This window comes from Rhinopithecus roxellana, chromosome 13 (assembly GCF_007565055.1).
Source record: "Rhinopithecus roxellana isolate Shanxi Qingling chromosome 13, ASM756505v1, whole genome shotgun sequence".
NCBI classification, from domain to species: Eukaryota; Metazoa; Chordata; class Mammalia; order Primates; family Cercopithecidae; genus Rhinopithecus; species Rhinopithecus roxellana.
In genome coordinates this window covers 71,083,098-71,108,901 of record NC_044561.1, presented here as the reverse complement: position 1 = coordinate 71,108,901, position 25,804 = coordinate 71,083,098, and the positions used below count along the sequence as shown (strand labels likewise).

At 56.7% G+C, this 25,804-nt stretch overlaps 1 protein-coding gene across 3 annotated transcripts in view; it reads left to right on the top strand.

Annotated features, from left to right (window-relative positions):
- The first annotated feature begins 22,396 nt into the window (after positions 1–22,396).
- SLCO4A1 (solute carrier organic anion transporter family member 4A1) overlaps positions 22,397–25,804 on the top strand; it is a 29,361-nt gene continuing 25,953 nt past the window's right edge. The window contains exons 1-2 of one of the 3 annotated variants that reach the window (XM_030915094.1): positions 22,397–22,827; positions 23,029–23,099. In XM_030915094.1, coding sequence (XP_030770954.1) covers positions 22,744–22,827; positions 23,029–23,099 — 155 coding nt within the window. In that variant the 5' untranslated portion in view covers positions 22,397–22,743. The remainder of the gene's footprint in view (positions 22,828–23,028; positions 23,100–25,804) is intronic. The other 2 variants (XM_030915097.1, XM_030915096.1) reach the window with 2 other exon arrangements.

The following is a 25,804-nucleotide window of genomic DNA, read 5'->3' as shown; positions in this document are numbered from 1 at the left end:
TCTACCCACCACCTCGGCCTCCCAGAGTGCTGGGATTACAGGCGTGACCCACCATGCCCGGCCTAAAGAATTATTAAAGAGTGATTTTACTCTCCTTTTTTTCTACTAAGTCTTTAAAATCTGGTGTTTGTTTTATACTTAGAGACCATCTCAGACACTAAATTTTTATCAGAAATCCTTGATTGTATTTAGATTTAGTAAAATGTAGAGTAAAAAAGCATATTGTCACCCAAACTGTTCCAAACAAGCTTAAAAGTTTTTAATAATGGAGATGGGTGTTGGCTTTAAATTTTTAACTTTAAGACAATAGAATAAAACCCTCTGTGCCAAATTCCCCACAGAGTCATGGCACTGGGGTTTCGAAGGCCTCATCGCCGGCCCCCACCTGCAGGCAGCCCTGCTGGGTTGATAGCCAGGAGATGAGTGCTATCAGTGTGGGAGAAGCAGGGGCTCTGAGGTTGGGTGAGTGAAGGATCAGGTGGGCACCGCACACTGAGGGCACAGGGCCTGGGAAGCCCCACCATGCGAGGGGCGGACCTGACTGAGCCCAGGCGCCCAGGCCCTTGTGGGCACAGAGTCTGCTCCCCAGGAGACTGTCGGCACAAAGAGGGCGGGGGCTCTGCTCGCCCTAGACCTCTCTTCTGGACAGATGGCAGCGCCACGCCCCTCCCGAGCCCCACACCCCTGTGCAAGCCCTGCCTGCTGTGTGGAGGACCCACGCAAAAGCCGTCATCGCCTGGGGGTGGAGGAAGAACACTCAAGTGCAAGAGGCAGACCCTGTGCCCCCACCCCTCCCATGTCTCCCTCACCCCTCCCACGCCTCCCCCGCCCCTCCCACGCCTCCCCAACCACTCCCCCACACCTCCCCCACTCCTCCCATGCCTCCCCCACCCCTCCCACACCCCTCCCACGCCTCCCACGCCTCCCCCGCCCCTCCCATGCCTCCCCCACTCCTCCCATGCCTCCGCTACCCTGGGGCTGTGGCCTGGCAGGTCCTGTGCACCCCGATCCCCGCCGGCCAGCCTACCATCACCCACACAGTCCGCTTTCCCCACCCAATGCCCTCTACTGTCCTCTGGCATTTCTCTGTGTGTGTCCAGCTCCTTCCTGCCACGGTGCCCTTGCCCGGCCGCTCACCATGTCCCGCCCTCCCTCGACTGGACAGGGCCTGCTCACCCTCAGATCTTGGCTCAGAGTCGTGTTCCCAGGAAGCCCCTGGCCCTGCCGAGGTCAGGGCCTGTGACAGCCGAATGCTCTGGAACACACACCGTGATGGCTGTGGCCACACCTGTGTGGCTGTGCCTCTGTGGCTATCTTACTCGTGGTATCTGTGGCATCGGGAAGGACCCTATCTGGCTCCACCATGTCCCAGGGCTATGATGAAGTCAAAGCTTCAGAAACCAGACGAAAGAATGAATCCACAGACAGGAAACTGTGACAAAAGCTTTGAATGCCCTGCTCCCGAGCACGGCTGAGACGCGGAGCTCACTCCAGTCTGGACAACTCAGGGCAGCCGTGACCCAGGGGCTGGAGGCAGAAAGAGGAGCCGGTCTGGCTCTGGGCAGGTCTGGGGTCCTCGGCACACATGTCCCAACTCCGAGACTCCTTGGGGATGAGGGGGGTGTCTTGCCTGGGTGCCACTTCGGTCTATGGGAAAGTGGATTGTAGGCCAGCAGATACTGCAGCGACCAGAAGCTCATGGGAGCAGTCCCAGCAGCCAGGCTGGCCTCTGGGGAAAGGACCTGGGGCCAGGACCCCGAGAGTGGGGAGGACAGCGGGGCTGAGGTGGAGGGAAAGCTCAGGGGAGCAGACACTGCAGGGGCAAAGGCCAGCATTGGAGGAGACCACGCATGGGAGGAGGTCCTCAGAGCGGGAACACCCTCCAGGCAGGTTGGATGGCGGCCCCCATGACAACCATGTCCTAATCCCCCAAGTCTGTGACTGTCACCTTACTTGGCAAAGGAGTTCAGAACCTTGGAATGGGAGGGAAGCCTGGATTATCCAGTTGAGCCCAATGTAATCACCAGGGCCACCTAGGAAGGAGGCAGGAGGGTCGGAGGCAGAGGAGGGGAGTAGAGGTCGAGGCTGCGAGGACGGGCTTAAGCCAAGGAAATGCAGGTGGGAAAGACAGGGACATGGATTTTCCCTTAAATCCTCCAGAAGGAGCTCATTCCTGTTGGCTCCTGGTGCCCCAGTTCAGTCCTCTGCCTCCAGAACTGTAAGGTGACCTGTGAGCTGTGGGCCCTTCACTGGGGCTGTTACTGCAGTCCCCGAAACTCACCTGGCCTTCGACAAAAGGAGTGCAGGTCTCACTCTGAGGCCCCCGGAGCCTCGGGAGGTTCCCAGCCGGAAAGGACATGGTCTCCTGCACGTTTCTAACTTAGGAGCCACGGTGGGAGTCCGGGCCGGAGCCAGCCCTGGCCCACGGCTCGCGCTGCTCTGGGCTCTCTATAGCTTCGTCTCCCTGCTCCTCACAGCCCTGGCGTCCCCTGCTTTACAGGTGAACAAGCTGAGGCCCAGTGCTGCATGGGTGCTGGCGCTTGCAATGGCCCAACTGGTCGGACTGGGGCCACATGGGTGCCAGGCAGGCCAGTGCTGCCTCCTGTGCAGTCACCTCCCATGGACACCACTCGGTCACCAGGGAGGCAGCCTCAGTGGTGCCTGCCGTGTGATGCTCCCAAGCCTTGGAGGTGACTGCGGCTCCAGGGCCTATGGCGGGCCCATCAACCCCAGCAGGCGGGCAGAGCAGCCTGACCTGATTGAGCTGGGACCTCCAAGGCCGCAAACGCACATACCGTCCTCCACAGCCATCAGGCTGCCCGGGGTGCTTTTGGTTCCATCAGTGAAGTTTTCTGTGGTTCACTCAGAGAGGAGCTGGGCATGGCTTCCAAACTGTGTCTCCTCTGAAGCACTTCGGAGCCTTCCCGGGGCCTGTGGAGCCTGAGGTGTGTGCTGGCATGCATGGCACAGGCCTGGGACTCCCAGCAGCGGCAGAGGAACCCGGAGGGGGTCAGGTGCCCTCCACCCACAGACAGGAGGTGTGCATGAAGAGGAGGGGTGGGACAAAGGAGGAGATGTGTTTTCTGCTTTAATGATTTAATGGGTATTTAAACCTCCCTTGGTATTTGCCCGGCTTCCGGGTGCTCTGAAAAGTTTCCCTAAAGGGGCTGGGGGAGGGGAGCTGGCGCCATGAAGGCATGAGTCAGGTGGGTGAGGCTGTGCTCCCTGGAAGGAGTCCGCATGCCTTCTGAACACACAGCTTACAGCCTGCACCTGTCCCAAAGGCCATGCTTCCCTGTGACAATGACTGGTTCCTGCCCACGTTGGGAAAGCCTTGGACAGCTTTCCTGGTCTCCAGAGAACCAGGAGAATCGTGCTTGTCAGAGTTCCCGGGAGTCAGCGCTTCTCCTGCAGGCTGAGACCAGCCCAGGAAACTTCACTCTCAAACCACCGCCCCGGGGCAGAAACTTCCCTGGCTGCCTGCCCTGGTAATTTTCCAGGGTTGAAATTTTCCTCTCCAGGGGCCGGAAGGACCTTCAGTCACTGACAGCTTAACCAGAAACGTTTCTACCCGACGACCAGAAGTCACAACCGCCCAGAACATGACTTCACTCAGCCTCAGGGGCGGGGCCGTGGGCAGCCATGGTTGGGGCCCCTCCCACCTGTCTGGCCACGCCCCACCAGCAGCTGTGATGGACAGGACGTTCCAAGGAGGCTGAGGACTCAGGACCCTGTCCAGAGGGGTAGGGGCTGCAGGAGGCCACCCGCTCCCCACTGACCTTGGCAGGAGCACCTGGGAAGCTGTGGTGAGCCTGCCCGGGTCTCCTCTCGGCTCTGAGGTCGCAGGACTCCAGCCACTGTGGAGATGAGTGGGAGTGTGGCTTCCCCTGAAATGAAACCAGACCCAAACCAAGACAAAAACTTCCCACGCTGGTCTTATATTCCTGCTCTTCCTTGAGGGCAAGGGGCAGGATTTGACTTCCCCCAGGGGTAGTGGGGCACACGTGGCCGCTTGGGCCTGTGGAAAGTGGCTGGAAGGGCCGTGTGTCACCTCTGGTGGAGATCCCTGGGACCCAGTGTGCAGTGCACCCCGGCCCTGGCAGCAACACCTGCAGCCTCCAGGTGGTGCCCACGGGGGCCCGTGCACAGACGAGGGACCTGTTGACAGACACACCTCAGAGCCAGGATGAGGCCCAGAACCAGGAACCCAGCCTGTCTCCTAAGCAGCTTCCAGGTACTTCCGTATTTAGATATTTTTAGGGGAAGCTCTCTATTATCCAAAGATGTCATCATCAAAAAAGGGAAACGACCATCCGACCACACTTCTGCCCGTTTTACCGAAAGATCAGACTGTGCCGGAACTTGGTGCTTAAAAGGACAGAGCAAACCCCTAATCCAGTCAGAGAGGAAGGGCACGTCCACCCCACCCGAGGGAGGAACAAGGACTGTCCGTTCAGTGAGTCTTTGCAAGGAGCGCCAGGGTCCTGGGAACAACAGCCGCCTGTGCGCCCGAGAGTCACCCGAGTCCCTGCAGTGACCAGACCAGGCAGGTGAGCGTGTGCCAAGGCACGGGCTCCGGGTTCAGGCACACAGAGGCCCCAGCCTTTGCTTTCCTCCCCACAAAGGATGGCAAAAAACAGGTGAATCCAAGGCCCAGGGATGAGCCCGGTTTTTCCATTCACAGTGATGCCCCGGGATGTGGAGGAGGAAGCAGCATGAGGCTGTAGTGAGGTGGCCTGGGCCTCCGTACGCTGAGTCAAGCAGGTCCGCTGCACGAGGATGGGCGAGTGGGCGCAGGCCAGAGGCAGCTGTCCCCTGTCCTCCGTGCGGGCGAGGAGTGTGTTCCTTCATCGTCACAGTCACATCACACCAAGCCCCACGAAATTCCACCCCTTTCATTCCTTAGCTTGTAAGATAGTGCTGCATAAACCAAGACAAAGCAACACAGCCAGGGGGCCAGGAGGGTGGCGGGCACCATGCTGCAGGCTGAGTGAGCTGTTGTGCCAGGTGACCACTGGGCCCAGCCCTGCTGAGGGTGTGTTCAGCCCGGGAGAGCCATGCCAAGCAGCGGAGAGGGGAGTGGCCCCAGCCTCAGCAGGGCATGTGCCCGCACTGCCAGGGGCACCTGGCCCCAGACATGGGTTGTGGCGCGGGACGTTGGAAGAGACAAGAAAGACAGAGCTCCATGAAGTGGGAGCAGCCTCGGTCTCCCCAGGAAGTCTCACCCTCTGGAAGCAGGTGGAGCATTTATTTGGCCGGACCCCATGTCCTACAGGCCCAGCAGCCCCTTGTGGGCATCTCAGCTGGAACGGGGCATGAGCAGGGGCACAGTGGAGCCGTGCTAGGGTCCCACAGGGGCTGTTTGGTTCAGAGTGAGAAGCCGACAGAAGATGGAGGGAGTGGCACTGTGAACTACAGGGCAGCCCATTCTTTCCCTGGAGCCCCCTCTGGGTGCCTTTCCCTTCACAGCACCTTCCCTCCAGTTCCAGGTGCCTCAGGGCCCACCAAGGCCTCACACTGGACGTGCAAGTCCTTGGGGATTCCAGACTGGCCCTGCAGTGCCTGGGGCGGGTCTGTGGGCCTGGGGAAGGGGGCGGCAGGGGTGTGCACCACAGTGGTTCTGCTCATATGTGTCTTATTTACTGGGGTTCTGGGTCATGGTTCAGTCCCGCTGCCTTCAGAGCTAGGAAGCTGAGGCTCTGAGGAGAAAAACCAGAGGAAGGGCAGGGACGGGTGCCCTCGAGGTGCTACCTGGCAGGTGTCTTCCTGAGCAGTCCTGCCCTGTGGTGCCACTCGTCCCACCTGCTGTGCCTCCTCCCAGACCCAGCTGGCCTTCCCCACCTCAGTCCCAACACAGGGCAGGAGGCGCCCCCGCACTCTTGTCTCACCCGCTGGACCACCCGGGGTGCAGCCTCCCAGGCTGCCTGTGGGGTTGGCAGGACCCGGGGCTTCCTCCTGACATTGAGCATGTGTTGGCCTCTGGACTGACCTCCCACACAAAGGGTCACCAGGGAGAGGTCAGTAGCCTCTCCTCAAGCTCCCTGGGCATTCCTGGAAGCCGCAGGGTACAAGCAATATGCCAACGTCCCCTCCCCCTCCTGCTGTTCCAGCTCACGCTCACTTTCACCAGCAGTCTCACCCAGAGGGCACCAGCCTTGGTCTAGATAAATGCCACCTCATCTCCACAGATGACCCTGGATTTCTCACCTCTAAGACTAACTGTCCCCAAAACCCAGAGCTCCATGTCCAGCTGCTGACCCACTATTGCCTCTGGCACCCAGCAGGTGTCTCAGAGTTTCCCTGCCTAACTCAGGAATTCTTCAGGTTTTCCCCAGTTGGCTCTCCCTGCGCCATGTGTCCTCCTCACCTCGAGAATGGCCTCTTTCCCTCGTTTGCCACCTCTGGCCTAAGAGTGAGTCCTGAGCCCTATCTCCAAAACTTTTCTCAAGTCTGTGGCCTCCTCGCCACCCCTCCTACCCATCACCTCTTACCTGGTCTCCTGTCTCCATCAGTCCTTCTCCATGCCACAAGACCTAAGAACACACATCAAATTATGTCACATGCAGTTAAAATCTCTGTGATTCTCTGTTGCTCTTTAGATAAAGTTCAAGCTCTTTACCATGTGTTGGGAGGAGGACTGGCATGAGGAAGACCTTCATACATCATTGTCATTGTCACCATCACCATAACTCTTATCACCGTCACTACCACCATCATCGCTACCACCACTAATCTCATCATTTCAACTATTACTGTCACCATGATCATCATCACCACCACCATCCTCATGACAACCATCACCACTACCACAACCATCTCATCTCGACTATCATCACCATCACCAACCCCATCATCATCATCCTCATCACAACCATCATCACCACCATCATCTCAACCATCACCACCACCACAACCATCATCATCTCAACCATCATCACCAACCCCATCCTCCTCCTCATCATCATCCTCATCACAACCATCATCACCACCACCATCATCTCAACCATCACCACCACCACAATCACCATCATCTCAACCATCATCACCAACCCCATCATCATCATCATCATCATCCTCCTCATCACAACCATCATCACCACCACTATCATCTCAACCGTCACCACCACCACAATCACCATCATCTCAACCATCACCATCACCACCATCATTACCACCACCATCCTCAATACAATCAACACCATCACCACTACCACCACCATCACCATTGTTGCCAGCATCAACACTATCATCATCATAGTTTGCCTACAAAGCAAGAGAGGGTCTTGGCTCAGTGTAAACAGGCTTTAATACTCCAAGCTCACTCCCTAGAAATGGCAAGCCAAGACCCAGGAGGCAGGAACATCCCTAGATAGTGCCTCTATCACTGGGAATGAGGCCTGTTCAGAGGGAATTGTCCACATTTGTTTTGTGCTGCTATAATAGAATACCACAGACTGTATAATTTATAAAGAACAGAAGTACATTGACTCACACTTCTGGAGGCTGGAAAATCTAGGATTGAGGTCTGGCGTCTGGTGAGGGCCCTCTTGCTGCATCCCCCCACGGGGGAAGTCGGAAGAGACGGCAGGAGAGAGAAAGCAGGAGGAGGCTGAACTTGTCTTTTTATAAGGAACTCACTCCCAAGATAATGGCATTAATCCATTCACTCCACCCTCAAAGCCTGTTTCCAGCACAAGCATTTGGGGGGACCTATGCAAACGACTACAGGAGTTAACACCTCTCAGGTCATTTAGAGATATAAACAATGAGAGTTACGATGACAATGTTTATTAGCACTCTTGGGGTTTTTCCATTTCCTTGATCTGATGCAGCTGTGAATAATTTGCCACTAGGAGCTGGGTCAGCCAGGCCCAGGAAGTGGCCCCTGCCTCACTCAGCCAAGCGTAAAACCTGCCATCCGGCCAGGGCCAAGATCCAGGCACAGACAACCTCTCAGCTACTTGACCCCCCTAGTGAGATCCACAGTAGTGGGATCAGCAGTAGCCCCGGAGATCAGGAACTCCCCCAGGGCCCCACCCAGCCCTTCCTTGCTCTGTTCCAGCCACTCCAGTGGCCTCTGTGCCTGCCTCCAGGCCTTGTGCTTTTGCTGCCCCCTCCTAGGGCATACTTTGGCCAGTCATCCGCTGATGCCTGACGTCTTTGCCTCAATGCCACCCCCTGGGAGAGGCCTGTGCTCCCCACCCCACCCTGGCCAGGTAGGTCTGTGAGATTTCCCTGTATGTCTCATCACTACTTAAAGTTAGCTTGTTTATTTGCGTGTTTATCTTTCTGATCCATCTTCCCGGAGTGCCCTGGGAGAGCCACATTCCTGGAGGCCAGAACCCAGTCCCCTGCAGGGCTTGATGCACTTTGTGGAGTGAATGGATCACTATGGTTACCTGAGCCTGCCGGGCAGAGCCCTTTCTATGTGTGGTGGCATCGGTGCTCCCAACAGCCCTATGAGCTTGATGTTCTTATTAACTTCATTTTAAAGATGAAAATCCCGAGGCTCAGAGAAATTAATACGATTGCCCAAGGTCACACAGCAGGTAGCTCTCAAAGTCAGTAATCCCATCCAAGTCTGCTAATCCCAAGCCTGTGCTCTTAGCAGCTGTACACACTGCCTCAGCCTGTGCCACACAAAGCAAGTGCCCATTGCAGGCAGTTCTTATAAATCATTTTTAAAGTAAGGTATGTATATATATATAAATAGGGTATTATTTATATATATAAAAACAGGGTATTATATAAAGTAATGTATATGTATATACAGGGTATTTAAATTAAGGTGTAAGGCCAGGTGCAATGACTCATGCCTGTAATCCCAGCACTTTGGGAGGCTGAGGCACGTGGACTACGTGAGGTCAGGAGTTCGAGACCAGCCTGACCAATATGGTGAAACCCCATCTCTACTAAAAATACAAAAATTAGCCAGGCGTGGTGGCACGTGCCTGTAGTCCCAGTTACTTGGGAGGCTGAGACAAGAGAATCACTTGAACCCGGGAGGCAGAGGTTGCAGAGAGGCGAGATCACACCGCTGTACTCCAGCCTGGGCGACAGAGTGAGACTCCATCTCTAAATAAATAAATAAATGTGTAAGCAAAGTGAGTGACAGAGCAACAGGGTCTTGCTGTGTTGTGTGGGTGCTCCTGCTTCTCCATCCATCCCCGGGGAAAGGGCGTGTGGCTGTTTCCAGTTTGGGGCCGTTCCAAATAAACCCTCTGGACACATTTGCGTTCGGGCTTTGTGTGGACGTAAGGTCTTGCTTTTCTTGGAGCAGGTTTGCTGGATCCTACAGCAGCTGCGTGTTCCACTTGGGAGGAAGCTGCCACACTTCCACACACAGCACCTTCTGCATCCCACCAGCAGTGTGGAGGAGCCCTGTCTTTAGGCATATTTTTTTAAACTATAAAATGTTTTTTAAAAATACATCACATCAAAGTTCCTACTGTTACTGGATGCTGGGGCATTGCTTTGCCAGCTAGGAGCCTCTGTGGCTGCTGGCGACTTTGCCTCAGTTTTGCTGGGGCCTGCTGGGCTTGTTCCACTCACTCGGCCTGGCAGGCTGCACTCGGCTCATGCTACCAGCCTGGATCCCACGCCTGCTGAGGGCAAGCCAGGCATGGAGCCGCAAAGGGTGTGTGAGTGAGCGTGGGATCCGGCCACTGCTCACAGCCAGCCATGCCAGCTGCAGCAGGGTGGGCAGCTCCAGACACCAGCATGGGCACTGGCTCCCTGTGAGGCTACAACTGGACCAGGCAGACCATAAGCAGCTTCCATGGCTGACACTGGGGAACGCAGTGGTGCCTGGAAGCTTGGAGCTACCAGGAACTGCAGAGCCCTAAAGAGGCTGTCTCAGCCCTAGCTCCGAGAGCTCCTAGGTCTGGGCTCCCCGAAAGGTCACAGCTCTTCTCTCCTTCTCTCTTCTCTCTTCTCTCTTCTCTCTTCTCTCCTTCTCTCTTCTCTCCTTCTCTCTTCTCTCTTCTCTCTTCTCTCTTCTCTCTTCTCTCCTTCTCTCTTCTCTCCTTCTCTCTTCTCTCCTTCTCTCTTCTCTCCTTCTCTCTTCTCTCCTTCTCTCTTCTCTCCTTCTCTCTTCTCTCCTTCTCTCTTCTCTCCTGCTGGTCACCCTCAACGTGGTGAGCAGGGGCATTCTGTGTTACGGCTCTTTCAGCCCTGCCATTTGGTGGGTCTCAAGTTCCTGTCCTGCTACCAGGAAGAATGAGGTATGCAGACAAGTGGAGGGTGAGCAAGATGAGAAGGAGCTTTGCTGAGTGTGAGAACAGCTCAGAGGAGACCCGCCGTGGGCAGCTCCTCTCTGCAGCTGGTGGTCCCATCATCTCTTCTGGTCTGGCTGAGTCTGGGACTTTTTATGGGCCTCAGAGGGAAGGAAGTGCATGCTGATTGGTCTGTGGGTAGCCATGGATGGGCCTGCACCACAAGTTCCCACTCTGGTCCATGGGACCAGCAGCCCAGCCCCCAGGTTTCAGGCCCTCCCTGGCTTGAAGGTGTGTCTTCACCAGGGACTCACCCCTTTCCACCAAGGAGCGTGTTTGCTGCTGTTCATGGCACCCAGGCTGTTTGTGCCAAAGGGCACCTGCAGGTCAGCACCAAGCTGCCCTCAGCGCCCCCCTCGACCGCCCTCACATACTCATGGTGCCCAAAGTCTGGAGGGGGCTGAGGTGGCAGGGAGCTGGCATGTGAGCACTGCCCCAAATGTGCACGCAACTGGCTGGGTTGCAAAAGTGCCCAGCCTCAGCCTTCCTCCCTGATCAGGCAGGTGCCGACAGGGGTGGTCAGGCAGTGGGAAGCACTTCTGGGCCTGTGGGGACAGGGGGGCCTTCCTGGGCTCCCGAGAGTGCAGAGATGCTTGGGTCCACAGCCATGGCTTGGGCGGCTGTAGCTGTGGCCGGGAGGGCGGGGCTCTTGCCTGCTCCCTGCTCCCAGAGCATGAGGGTGCCTGGGTTGCAGCTGTGGTTTGGGTGGCTGCAGTTGTGCCTGGGGAGCTCCTGCTGGCTCTGTGGAGTGTGGCACCACCCTGGGGGCCAGCTCTGCCTCAGGACCCCTCTCTGCCCACCCTGCCATGTCCAACCATGCTGCTTTCCTGCCAGCGTGTGACTTGGCTCAGCCCCATTGCAGTGGTTCCCGGGGGCAGCCGGCTTGGGGGTGGGGAGGCTCTTAGGGGTGTGGACTGACTGCATCCTCTCCGTGTCTTCCTTGCAGTGGCGGTGGGCGAAGTGCAGGTGGCGAGGTGGCCTCAACCACCTTTGCACAAATGAACCCGACACACTTGAGGCCGGCCCCACAAGTCCCGCTGTGCCTTCTGCCAAGTGCTCAGGGGCTCCTAAGACATAGTAGGGAGTGAGGTTGAGGCCATGGTGGAGGCCCTGGGCCTGGGAGTGGGTCCTGCCTGGCCGTGTGAGGGTGGGAGTGGTGCAGTCAGCTGCCTCGGGGATGTGGGGCACAGAGGTTCCATCACCGCCGTTGCTGCTCCTGCAGCCACTCCTGCCACCCCTGCCGGCACCTTCCTGCTGCAGCTGGCATGATGGCAGCGGCCGCTCTAGACGCTGCACACGCTGCAGCCATCACTGCCTTTGCCATGTTGAAGGGTACAGTTCAGCGGCACTGAGCACATTCACAATGTGAATTCATCACCACCATCCATTTCCAGATCACTTTCCAGCTTGCACACCCAAAACTCCACACTCAGTAAACAATAACTCCCCCTTTTCCTCTCCCCAGCGTCTGACAACCCCCATCCTATTGTCTGGCTCAGTGAACTTGACTAGGGACCTCCTATACGTAGAATCATGCGGTACTTGTCCCTTTGTGACTGGCTTACTTCACCGAGCAGTATGTCCCCAGGGTCTACCCATGTTGTAGCAGGTGTCAGAGCTTCCTTCGGTTTTCAGATTGAGTGATATCCCCTTGTGTGAATGGACCATGCGTCCGTCAGGAGACACCGCGTTGTGTCCCTTTGGTGATTGTGAACATGGCTGCTACAAACAGGGATGGACGAATATCTCTTCACGTCCTTGCTTTCAATTTCGGGAGGTATATACCCAGAAGTGGAATTTTATTTTTAATTCTTTGAGAAACAGCCCTACTGGTTTCCACAGTGGCCGCACCATCATGCGTTCCCACCAATAGTGAGTGCAGGTGCACTTTTAAGAAATCCCTGGAGGCCAGGCGTGGTGGCTCAAGCCTGTAATTCCAGCACTTTGGGAGGCCGAGACGGGCGGATCACGAGGTCAGGAGATCGAGACCATCCTGGCTAACACGGTGAAACCTCGTCTCTACTAAAAATACAAAAAAAAAAAGAAATCCCTGGAAATATGACATCAAAACAAAGGCAGCACAAACACAGACACCCACGAGTACATCAGATTAAACAGCTTCCGCAAGGGAAACAAGCAGAGGGAAATAAATATTCCCTCCAGGCGGGAGGGAAGGTTCCAGCCTCACATCTGATAAGGAATGGACACCCAGATACATGTGGGACTCACATGACTCACCAGCAAGAAAACAAGGAACTCAATTTTAAAACAGGTCAATGACCTCCACAGAGATTTCTCCAAAGAAGACAGGATAATGGGCAACAGGCATACGACAAAAGTGTCCCATCAGCACTCATCAGGGAAATGCAAATCAAAACCAAATGGGCTATTGCCTCACACCTGTTAGGAGGGCAACTATGAAAACACAGAAGCCAGCCAGCGTTGGGGAGGATGCGGAGAAAGGACCCTTGTGCACAGTTGCTGGAAATGTAAATCAGTACAGTCATTATGGAAAACACTGTGGAAGTTCATCAAAAATTAAAAATACAACTGTTCTAGGCTCTAGCAATCTCTCTGCTGGGAATGCACCCAAGAGAAGTGGACTCTGCACCTAGGGGAGACACCAGCACCCCCATGTTCATTGCCGCACTGCCCACAACAGCCAAGATATGGAAGTATCCAAAGGCAGAGGAGTGGATTTTACATGTGCGGTGTAGATACACAGTCGAGTACTACTCAGCTCTAAAAATGAATGAGATTCAGGCAGGGCATGGTGGCTCACGCCTGTAACCCCAGCACTTTGGGAGGCCAAGGTAGGTGGATCGCCTGAGGTCAGGAGTTCGAGACCAGCCAACAGGACTTTGAGGCCAGCCAACATGGTGAAATCCTGTCTCTACTAAAGATACGAAAATTAGCCAGCCGTGGTGGCGCATGCCTGTAATCCCAGCTACTCAGAGGCTGAGTCAGGAGAATCGCTTGAACCCGGGAGGTGGAGGTTGCAGTTAGCTGTGATGGTGCTTGGGCAACAGAGCAAGACTCCATCTCAAAAAACAAAAAAGAATGAGATTCAGTCATTGGCAACAACCTGGATGAAGCTGGAGGATATTATGCCAAGTGAAATAAGCCAGTCACAGACAGACAGATACTACATGTTCTCACTTACACATGGACTCTAAAATTCAAGTTGAACTCATAAAACAGAGAGCAGAAGGGTGTTTTCCAGGGGCTGGAGGGGAGCAGCAGAGACGCTGGCCAGAGAGCACAAAGTTTCAGTTCTAAGATGAGAAAGTTCTGGAGGTCTGATGTACAACGTGGTGATTACAGCTATTAATGTACACTTAAAAACTGGAAAGAGTGGACTTTAAATGTTCTCACCACAAAAAAATGTAAGTATGTGAGGGATGACTGTGCTAATCGCTTCATCAGGCCATTTCACAGAGCATACGTATGCCAAAAACCGTGTTGAACACTTTATGGGGCATTTTTATTTGTTGATTTTTAAAAAATGAATTAATTAAAATTTGAAACCTGAAGTTCCCAGAAGGCAGAGAGTCAGGGACCGTGCGGGAGGCGGCTGTCCTTACTGGCCGCAGTCTTCCCAAATTCAGGCCTGAGAGAGGCTGAAAGGGGGCCCTCTCTTTCAGAGAACGTGCATTCTTCCCAGCACCGAGCCACCCTCGCAGCTCTGGTGCATGCAGCAGCCACGCAGGCGCCATTTGCTAAGGTCAAGAGGATGTGCCGTCAGTACAGGAGGGTGAGAATAAACCAAGATCCTCGCAGCTCCGCAGACGCCGGAGGGGCTTCCAGGCCCGGGGAATGGGGTCCTCAAGGGAGCGGGGCAGAGGCAAGGCTGGGGCACCACCAAATGCCAAGTGCCCCAGTCTGACACTCGGAACCAGCCCAGGAGAAAGGGAAGTTGGCTGAGAACAGCCAGGCCCAGCCAAGGCCCCCAGCCCCCCCGCACCACGACGGTCTCCCTGAAGCTCCCAGCATACTCCCTTATTCTCTCCTGGAGATTGTCCCGTGTCACCTGGCCTAGCCTGCCCTGCCTGCCGGGAGCCTCCCTCTCCTGGGACCTTACCCCCATCCAGAGGCCCTGCCCAGAGCCACGGGGTTGGGTGAGGTGGGGCAGCTTCTCTGGGGGCTCCAGGTCCTGGGGTTCAGTGGCGTCCTCCTGCTGGTGGTAGCAGGGGTGCTGGGGGCATGAGCCTCCTGGACTGAACAGGGGAACCCAGGGGCATGCTGGCCAAGGGGAATCCTGGACAGGGGTCAGGAGTGTTGTGTCTAGGTGGTGGCAGAGAGGAAGGGCCTGAGCTGTGTCGTATGGTGACACCCCTGGTCACGTGGAGGAGGGGCGGGAGACAGAGACAGAGACGGAGAGCAGGGTGGAAGGCACCGGCGGGTTGGAGGCGCCGTCTTCCCAGCCCCTGATGGACCACCCTGGGAGATGCCTGGCGTAGTGGGGCCTGGCTTGGGGCAGGTGTGCCCTGGGCTGTGATTGCGGTGATTCCTGCTGGGTGTGAGGGGCCACCCAGGGAGCTGGCACCCACTCGGGAGGAATGCACCCTGCCTTAGGACAGGCCCATCCAAAGAAATACTGCTGTCTCCCAGTGGATTTTTTTAGACAAAGAAATAGGTGCTCAGTGGACCAAGTGAGGAGTGTTCAGAAGGTGGCACCTTGTCCCGCTGCCCTCCGTCCCGCCCTCCCCACTGGGCAGTCTGCTGGTGCCCCTCCCTGAAAAAGCACCATGATTTCAGGGCCCCAAGCTGCTCTCCGGGATGGCAGTGAGGCCGAGACGTTTCTCCCTCAGTAATGCCCACCACTCCCGCCCTGTCACCCACTCGGCAGCTCCCCATAGGCAGACTCCAGGCTGTCTGCAGTTTGCTGAGGTAGGGTTGCGTGCATTCTATCTGGTGACAGGCAACGTCAGGTTATTCTCCCAAAAGGCCCTGGCAGGTTACCCCACACCCAATCCTTGCTGATTTCACCTTTGCCAGCTCCCTCTGGGGACCTCTGAGACAATTCTCCAGGACAAGGAACAGCATGAGCATGTCAGCCTGTGTGGATGAAACAGGGAAGATGGCTGCGAGGCGTGTGCCCACACAGAGGTGTGGCCGTGGCCCTCAGTGTGAGGCTGGTGGGGAGGCTGCAGCACTGTGGAAAACGCAGAGCGCACAACGCGGAGGCGAGTCCGTCCCCGGAGCTGGCATCATAAATGTGGCTATCACTGGGCAAGGCCAGAAGAAAATATGGAAAATAGGAACATCGCTGCTGGACTCATGTCCTTGGGCCTTCGGCAAATGTTTTCCTTTAAACATTTCCTTTAATACTGTTGTAATGTGGTTTTTGCAATAAATAAAATTCCTGGCACAAATAGTGGAGGCAGACAGAAAGAGAGAGGCAGAAGGAGAGAGAGCCCACAGCCCACCCGCAGTCCGCAGCCCAAAGCCCGCAGCCTGAAGCCCGCAGCCTGTGGGGGAAGAGGAGGGCGCCTCCAGGCAGTACGGCGGAGGCTGCAGATGGGGCTGGACCTGAGGAGGGGCTGGGCCGTGGGATTCTCTGAGCCCAGAACTTGGATGCCTTGCTGCAGACATGTCCTGGGGCTGTGCAGGACACAGATGGCCACAGAAGCCAGGGTGTGGTCAGGGCTAGACCTGTCCTGAAGGCTGCTGAGGGGGAGCAGGTGATGGTGGGGTGAGGACTTGAGGAGCAGGGGACACTCGTGTTCCCAGAGGAAGCTGCTCTCCCAGGGGTGCCAAGGTGGAGCAGAGCAAATGGGGCAAACGGACTGAGTTCACAGCATTTTAGGACGTGGGACCTGGGGTAGGGGCTTGGATAGAAAGGCAGGGAACAGGATTAGCCCTGGTAAGGAAAGGGGGATGTGGCTGCCTCTTCAGGGGCCGGGGTGGGAGTCGGCCCAGGAGGGCGGCGGAGGAGGAGAGGGTGGTGCAGGCAGGGAGAGGTGGCCACAGACACTAGTAGTGCCCAAGTTTTCTGACAACCTCAGCCACTTGGCCAGAGCATCTGGAAGGATTTGCGGGAAGCATGTCTGGGGGAATCAAGCCTCTGTGACGGCACAGAGGAGCCCAGCAGGCCTGGCTCCAGCGCCAGCCAGAGGAGTGGCTGGGGGATGAGACAGGCCAGGAAGGCACCCCAGGGAGGTGCAGCGCACACCGGCCGACTCAGCCCTGGGCCCTGTAAGCAGGAGCCACCCCCTTCCTGCAGATGGAGCAAACCATCTGGGGTCAGGAAATTGAGCTGGCTCATCTAATCTCCTCGAGAGCTCCACGTTCCTGGGGTTTAAGTAGAACATCCAGGCCTCTCAGTGAGCCAGAAAATCCCATTTCTACCCTGTAATGGGGAAAATGAAAAATGTGTGAGTCCCCTACATGGGAAAGGGTCCGGCTTGCCTGCAGGATGCAGACTGCAGGGCACCTAATCACAGAAAGTTCTGGAAAATTCCTTGCCCCTGTGTAGGCTTAAATATTGCTCACTAGCTTTGACAGTGCACCCAGCCCCTGGGCAGCATGTTCCAGGTCAGAGCAGGTCGGCACAAGATGGACATGGTCATGGTAATTCCAGGGTCACAGGACTCCAGGGACAGCAGACACCACTCAGGAAGGAATCTCAGGGACCTGTGGGCATCCCTGTTTTTGTGCCTCTGGGTTCTATCACCTGACTTCCCCCAATAATGAGCTCTGCACATGGCCAGGGAGCTCTGCACATGGCCAGGGAGCTCTGCACATGGCCAGGGATCTCTGCACACATCCAGGGAGCTCTGCACACGGCCAGGGAGCTCTGCACACGTCCAGGGAGCTCTGCACACGGCCAGGGAGCTCTGCACACATCTAAGGAGCTCTGCATACAGCCAGGGAGCTCTGCACACAGCCAGGGAGCTCTGCATACAGCCAGGGAGCTCTGCACATGGCCAGGGAGCTCTGCACACGGCCAGGGATCTCTGCACACATCCAGGGAGCTCTGCACATGGCCAGGGAGCTCTGCACACGGCCAGGGAGCTCTGCACATGGTCAGGGAGCTCTGCACACATCTAGGGAGCTCTGCACACAGCCAGGGAGCTCAGGGAGCTCTGCACATGGTCAGGGAGCTCTGCATACATCTAAGGAGCTCTGCACACAGCCAGGGAGCTCTGCACACAGCCAGGCAGCTCTGCACACGGCCAGGGAGCTCTGCACACGGTCAGGGAGCTCTGCACACGGTCAGGGAGCTCTGCACACGGCCACGGAGCCCTGCACACGGCCAGGGAGCTCTGCACACGGCCAGGGAGCTCTGCACACACATCCAGGGAGCTCTGCACACACAGCCAGGGAGCTCTGCACACTGTCAGGGAGCTCTGCACACAGCCACGGAACCCTGCACATGGTCAGGGAGCTCTGCACACACAGCCAGGGAGCTCTGCACATTGTCAGCGAACTTTGAAAGGGCCTGGCGGGTCACCTTCCTTTCACCCCCAAGTGAGTGAGGCTGCAGTGGTGTGTCCATGTCCTTGGACAAAGCTCCAAAGCTCCTAGCTTCTCTGAGGCTCACAGAGGTGTCAGCTTGGTGGGGAAGGTGCCAAGGCAGGGCCCTGGAGGCGGGGACGGGGACAGTCCACTTCCATTTGCCAAAGTCTCAGCAAATGAAACATGAGGGAATGAATGCTCAAAGAGGGCTGCAAACAATTGCCAACAACGCAAATGATTGCATTTAATGCTTTTACCGTAAACACCCTCAATGCAATATAATCTTGCTAGTCATGCTGGGTGGGCCAGGATGAGAGTGGAAGACCTGACAGGTCTGTGCCTCGGCGGGTCCGGGACTGCATGCATGGTTGTATTGGAAGCTAAGGTTATCACTTACCTAATGCCAGGCCCTTCCAGAATGTGAGGTCCCAGCCAAGTGAGCCCTGTGAACAGCTCCACCCCCAGACCTGCGGGCAGGCACAGGAGCCAGGCAGACCGAGGCAGTTCCAGATGCCCTCGGGCTGGCAGACGTTTATCTCTTTGTAAGAGCGTATGTAGAAGACCTCACAAGCAGATCACCAGGGAAATTCAGATGACCCTTCTAGAGAGGCTGTGGGCAGCCAAGGCCCCGGGTGTGGACAGGGCTGGTGCTCTGCAGTGCTGGGGGCAGCACGTCTCTTCCTGCAGCTCCATGTGCCTTTGCCACGGAGCCACCGGCATTCAGTGGCCTTTTCCCCACTTGGCTGATATGTGTCCCCTGGAACTCAGGGCACTCCAGGTGTCCTCAAATCATGTGTCAGAGCTCAGGGCCGTCTGGCCAGGCAGGGAAGTCCAGATTCCAATTTTTTCTACCCCAAACCTAATCTCTAACAGCAGGCTCTGAACACACAGGAATTAGTTGGTGGCTTCTAAAGAGAACATGATACCATAATGTAGCTGCCTGTCCAGATGCTGAAGCCTGTGCTTTTGCCGGACCCCAGTGCTTGTGAATGACGGTCTCTGTTCTCCTGGGTCAAAACTTCCTTCACCACCATCAAGAAGGCCACCCTTTGTCGGCAGGTTAAATGCAGTGTTATTCACATATGGTTGATTTGGGCATCTATAATCCCAGGGCTAGAGCCCACCATCCACCAGCATTTTGGAAGAACGCCTGAGACCTGAGACCTGGTGCAATGGAATCAGATTCCCTGGTGGCCACTTTTAATGGTGACAGATTCTCTGAAACAGACAAAGACTGAATTGAGTCTGTCTCCCTGGAGTTGTCCTGCTCTGGGAGATGCAGAGGGAGGACAGCAGGAGGGAGGACAGTGGGAGACCTCTGTTGTTCAATTGCTAGGCTGCTGTCACCAGACGGTAGATGGTGTTTGTATAGCACTGGCCAAGGGCCCACCTCAGCGGGGCCAGTGCCTCAGGTCACGTCGCAGGCGAGAAAAGCAGCGTGGATGGAAGACGAAGATCTTCATCCCACGGAGGGCTTGCTGTGTGCCCCGCAGGACACAGATCACTGGGAAGAGCAGGAAGCAGAAGCCCAGGAAAAGCAATGCCATGCCCGAGGCATGGCCAGCAAGCTGGGCCCTCCAGCCACACCCTGCTCCAAAGGGGCTCCCGACAGGGAGGGACATGGACTGACGATTTCCAAGAGAGAACATGCTTTCTATCATCCATAGAATTTTGCTACCTAAGAGCCTCCCAGCCACCTGTGCCCTTCCCTAACCTGACAATCTTAATTCCCCCATGTAACTCCTCCATCGCAGACATTTGGACAACTCTGGGCTGAGTTTTTCCTAAGGCCACTCCGGTCTTGTGCTTCTCCTGTTTGCTAAGCTGTGTGCCAGCCGCCAGCCCACATCTGGGTCGCACCATGATCCTAACTCGTCACCTGAACTTAGCATTTAACAGATTGAAACGTGGACTCTGTAGCTGGGGACTTCAAGCCACGTTTTGCCTGCAGCCCGATCGCCTCGAAGCTTCAGCAAAATCCTCTTTCTCATGCAAAGCAGTGCAGTGATAACTTTAAATCATGGTTAGAAACTTTCTCGAGAGCCTCCACTGCATGGTCACAGTCTAAGACTTTGAAATAATGAAACAATTAAACGATGTTTTCATTTCTGAGACTTGTCCATTATCATGAGGCTGAAATGGCCATTTTTTTGGTAAGTCAAGGAAGGACAGGCAGTTTCAAATGCGTCAGTTAAGACACATACCAAATTGACAGAAAATAGAAATGAAATATGACCACAAATGGCAGCAACCACAAAAATATTATCAGGATTTTAAGTATCCTCCTAATCAAGTACTAATAGCTAAGTGAGGTCATTTTTTGGATACCATTCCTGGTCAGAGCCGGGAATGGTGTGTGTTCCAGGCTGGACCCCCCAGGCGGAGGCATCGGGATCCCACGCTGTTTCTGGGTTGGCCATCAACCTGTCCCTCGACCTGACGTATCTCTCTCTTCTCTCTCTACACTTCTCTTCTGATCTTCAGATCGATTTTCCTCCAAGTGACAATGTCCATAGAGAGGGAGGCGGAAATACAGGCTGTCACCTTTCAGCTCTTTGGGGTGCCTCTAAAGATGATGTCAGAGAACAGTAAGTGGCCAGTAAACATGCAGCATCTGTTCCCAGCCTCCTGAAGCCGCCCTGACAGGCAGCGGTGCAGCCCTGCAAGGCCACAGGGGAGCCAGGGGGTTCTTGCTTTCTTTTTCTTTTAATTATTTCCTCTCAAAAAAGAAAAAGAAAAGAAAAGAAAGAAAAAAAGCCCTGCTGGGATAGAACTTATTGAGTTCAGTATGTTCCAGGGCACATAATCAGGCTGCCCTTGTTCCAAGACACTGCTGTGCTCTGTAGCTGACCCCAGTCCTCTAGGGCAAGAGTAAGGACAGAGTCAGCTCCCGAAAACTGGTGCAGATGGACCCCACCATGTGGGGCCTGGAGTTGGGCCAGACCTGCAGACCACCTTGATGGCCTGCGGCAGGACCCTTCCGGCAGCTCGCACAGGTGAGGCCTGGGTGAAGGCCTCCTGGCGCTCCTAGGAGCCTCTTGGGGAGCTTGGGTACCAGGGTTTGCCTTTGAGGACAGGACTGAGGGCCTGTGTTTGCATGAATGTACCCGAAATGTTTGCTCTGGATTTACATTTCCAGTGGTGCCTATGCAGGAATCCCAAAGAATGCCTGGTGGGGCCTAAGGCAGGCCTGAGGCCGGGAACACTCCACAGGCAGCAGTATTTGGCTAGAGTTTAATATCATTTTGTTTCTTTTTATCTATTTTTATGGTAACCTCTTTGTGGTAATTGACACTGACCTTTTTAAAAATAAACTTACCCTTTTAACCAAATATGTGAATTGTTTAAAGGAAAAACATTGTGTAAATAATGTTTTGAGGGGATAGAATCCAGAAGTGAGTTTTGGAAACAGAGTCCAATCATGCTTCTGACATTCGAAGTGCTTCTCCAGCATTATCACCAGAAGATGGGCTATCTCTGCTCACACGCCTCCTTAACAGGGAGCTCACTACCTCTCAAAGGCACCTTCTGTCAGGTCTGCCTGGAAATGCTGCTCCCGCAGACTCTGCACCTGAGGCCAGGTCTGCAGTGAAGCTCAGCCCCCTTCCTTCGCAGGGGATATACTTCTGGAATTGCACCTTCCACTCCTGGCAGGGCCGCGAGCCCCTGTGGCGGTGCTTCACCCTCTGGGAGGGACCCTCTTCATCTGGGAACAATGCGGGTAGTGTTTTCTCTTAAAGGGCAGTGTCAGGAATGGAAGTGGATATACCCAACAGCAGTGGGCCTCCCATCTGCTTCCAGAAGTGGAGGCCGGCCTGGGACAGCGGGAGCCCTGAGGACACCACCAGGGGGTCCCAGGACCAGATGCGAGTGGACACAAGCCCCAAGCCCTGGAGGAAGGAAAACCACTTCATAAATAACCGCATGGGGTTGTGGGCCTTTTCTCACAAGCCTCAGCACCTCCTTGGCCTCTCCAGGTGAACCCACCCCCTACCCTATGCGACCAGGCCAGGTCCTGCAGCACCGCCTCCGTGGCTGGGACTTCCTCACCAGCCTGCGGTCGTGGGGTGGTCATTTCCCCCTTACCTGACTTATCTCAGGACACACACACACACGCTTGACTTTCGGAAACTTCTTTTAAATTAGTTTCACTGACACTAAAAGGGAAGCTTTGTGGAGTGTGACTGTGGTTACCTGTTAATACTCGGCAACAATTATGAACCCTGATATGAGCCAACTTCTTCCGTCTTATCCCCTTTGAGGACGCTCTGTCATCGCCCCCATTTTACAAACGAGGAAACTGAGGCTCGGAGGCCTGGGGCAATGTATTCCAGAACAGACGGCAGGAAGCCGGGGCAGGAATTCCAACAGGGAATTCCCTCTGTGGAAGGGAACGTGGCTGGCACCTCCCTGCCTTCCACCCTCAGTGCTAACATGAAAAAGAGGATGGTGTTATGGAAAAGGCAGCGGGCTGGAGATCCCCCGGATTCCCAGGTTAGGGCGCCGGTCTCACCGTGCGCGCAGGTGGGGCGCGTGCCAGAACAGGACCTGGGGTTCAGGCCGGGGGCGGCGGGCACCTTCACCAGGGCCGCCCGTGACGTTCCCCCAGCCCCTCCGCCGCGGGTCCCACGTGGCCCAGACCCTGCGGCGGCCTTTCCGAAGGGCGGAGCCGAAAAACGGCGGCTTCGTTCCACTCGGCCCCACAGCGCCCAGGAGCGAATCCCGAGTCCGCGCGGAACCGCCTCGCCGCGTGGCCTGGGGCGGCGTCGCCACCGCGCGTTCTCGGCTTCCCGGCTGCGGCAGCGATGCCGGTCCTTGGAGCTGGAGCGGGGATTCCGGGAAGCGGCGGCGCCCGGGAGAGACACGCCCTGGTACCCCGCCGCGCGTTCCCGCCTCTGTGCCCTCAGGGGTGGGGCCCCGGACGCCGCTGCCATTGGCCGTGGGGGGTGAGGCGGACCCCGCGCAGGAAACCCCGCCCCTCCCTCTGCGGCGGGGGCGGCCCCAGCCGATGAATGAAGAGGCGCGGGCGGCCGGGGAGGCCAGAGCGTGGAGCGCAGCGCTGCGCGGCGGCCAGGCCCTGGAGAAGAGGACGGTGAGCGCGCAGGGAGCGGGGAGCGGGCGCGGGTGCGCAGGGCCCGACCCGGTGGCGTGGGAGCGCGGCAGGTGCCGCCATCGTGGGCGGGGGCTGGAGCGCCGGGGCGGGAGGCCTGGGCACCGGTTCAGCGCCCCAGCCCCTCCGCGGGGGAGGGCAGGACCGAGCGGAATCGGAGGCCACACTGGCCGCTTCCCGCAGCCGGCTACGCAGGTAGGAGCTCCCGAGTCGCCCGCAGGAGGACCGCTGCAGCGGGTGCGGGGAGGAAGCGGGTGAGTAGGGGCTGGGGCCCTGGCGGGGACTGTCGGAGTGGCCGGGGCGGGTGACCTGGGCAGGTGGCGGGAGCGCGCGCAGGTGCAGGCACCACAGGTCCAGCTGGGGACGAACGCGCCTCCGTGGAGCTCCAGGGTTGCGGAGTCAACTACTTGCGGCGGCCGCTGCTGCCGAGTCAAGGAGGAAACCTTCATGCACGGAAGTTTCTCGGGGGCGGCCGGGCTTTGTTCGCGCCAGAGGCGCTCGAGACACCTCCAGGAGGGTAGCGCGGGCGGAGCGCACGGGGCTGGTTTCCAGCAGTGGCAGTGCCCCTTTCCCTGCCCCACCACGCGACGTCTTGACCTTGGCTTGGGGGAACGCGGGCGCCCCCAGGTGCAGGCAGAAGGTCGGGTGCCCTCGCGTTGCTGTTGGGCGCCCCTGGCCAGGGAGGATGTAAAGGAAGGAGCAGGCAGGCTTAGCTGCCCTAGACCGGCCCTAGACCGGGAACCCGGGAGCAGATCTGACTTCCACTTCCAAGGGAGAAACCGCCTCCCTCATTGGCGCCCCGAGGGGAGAGAGAAGCTCAGCTAGGTTTCCATGTGGTCTGCGTGGTTGATGAACCCTCAGGCTGGGGGGTACCCCGCTTGGCGTGCAAGGCCCTCTTTGGAGCTGCCGCGGGACCAGGCTATGCGTCCTGTTTCCGTCTGGAGGCGGCTGGAACGCGGTAGTTTTCCACATCGATGCAACCAGCTTGTCAGCTGCTGCTCCTCAGCTGTGGTTTTTGGAACTTGGGTTACCTCAATCTAATCAGAAACTGGCTCTGTGGAGCCCGTTGTCAGCGAGGCTTTCATTCCCAGCAGCGCAGAGCAAATGGATCTCAGAGGACAGCTCCTTGGTCTTAGCCGGTTCCACTTGTGAATCTGGTAATAATGACAAAGACCAGTGACAGCCGAGGTGAGGTGTTGAGTGCTGGAATGTGCCAGGCATGGTACCCCTGCTTTAAGCATCCTCTCATTCAGTCCCTAACGACCCCACGAGGTGGCCATTATCACTCCCACTTTATAAATGAGTAAACTGAGGCACCGAGAGGTTAAGTGATTGACTCTAGGCCACACAGCTCATAGGTGCTGAAGAGGTCTGACTCCAGGTTTGTCTGATCCAGGCTTGGGCTCCTGCTTTACGACTCTGTTCTTAAAGAGGCAAAAGGCAACTGTGGTGGTGGGAGGGGGCAGGCCAGAGACCCAGAGCAGCGTCCCAAGAGGTGGGCCTGCGGTTACCGGGCCAGAGCATCTGTTCTGGGTTTCGGTGATTGCAGGACACCAGTAGGATGTCGCTCGGGCGGAGACTTTCCTCTGTGCTGCTGGAGGGAGTGAGGGCAGAGGCCGGCCACTTGGTGAGACCTGGATGCTGACCGGTCAGGCTGCCCTGACTGCGCTTGGCAGGCTATGTCCTGCCTTCCTGCTGGGCAAGGTCAGCAGGTGGTGCCTGGAAAATTCTTCATGAGGGAGCTTCCCTCCCGAGTGGCCATGACCTAATCTGTGGGTGTGGCCCCCAAAGCAGGTGCTGGGCAAGTCCCTACCATGGTGGAGAGCTGGCTGGCATGTGGCAGGCAGGGCAGGCTGGGCCGGGTGAAGGGTGGCTAGGTGGATGGACGTGCTCTCCTTGCTAGAGCAAGTGACTCCAGTGACTAAGCCCAGAGAGACTGGCTCTCCTCGGGGCTCTGAGGGGCCCCTTGGCTTGACCAAGCCCCATTGCAGTTTTGGTTCCAGGTCGGTCTGACTTCCAGATGGCAAAGTTTTTCTCAGCCCATTGTAGAATGAAAAGTTAACTTATCGAATTTAGTATTGTGCCTACAGTGTCCTTGATCTGGATGTCTCCATGAGTGTTAATCCATTTCTGGGGTGGGTACTGCTGAGCCAATATACATTCCTGGCTTTCTGGACTGGTCGACCAGAACATGTTTGGTCCTGGTGCTCTCCCCAGCGGTTGGTTGTAGGTGGTCAGAGATGAGCCACAGAAAAGTCAGTGTGCAGCCTGGTGCTGGGGGCAGGAGGGAGCGGGGCCCTGGGAGCACCTGGCCGGGAGGGAGCCACGCCAGGCCAGCCCTCCTGTTTCCTCCAGCGGGGTGTGGACAGAGGCCACAAAACGTTCCCTCACTTGCCACGTGACTGCCTCTTTCGCAAGTGGCAAGGTGCACACTGTTGGCTTTTGGACAAGGACATGGGACAGTCCTCGGACCTTGCTGTTGCTTTCGTTCTGGGACACGGACCACTGTCTGGCCCCCAGCAAGCTTACTGAGTGTCAGCTGACTTCGGGCAGGATCTGGGTCTTGCCCACTTGTTGGAACCACAGGCACGTGGGAATTGCACCCTTGAACAGGGAGGGAGGCGCCAGCAACTCACATGCTAGGTTAACAAGTTCTGGGTGACTTGGAGCCTTGGCCCTGCTAGGGGTGTGGGGAGGAAACTGGCCCTGCTTCTGGGACAACAGTCTCTGGGCTTGTCCTCCTGTGGGTCTCTGCAGAGGAAGCAGACTGGGGCCACAAAGAACAAACTGGTCCCAGGGACCCTGCTTCTTTCTCTGGCCCCTGCCGGCCCTTCAGGCTACCTGCTGTCCTCAGATGCTGGGGTCTCCAGCTGTCTCCCACCCTTCAATTCTTTTCCGTAGGCTCCTTCCCACCAGCATCACACAGAATTAGACTCTGGGACTACATTTCCGGGGGAAA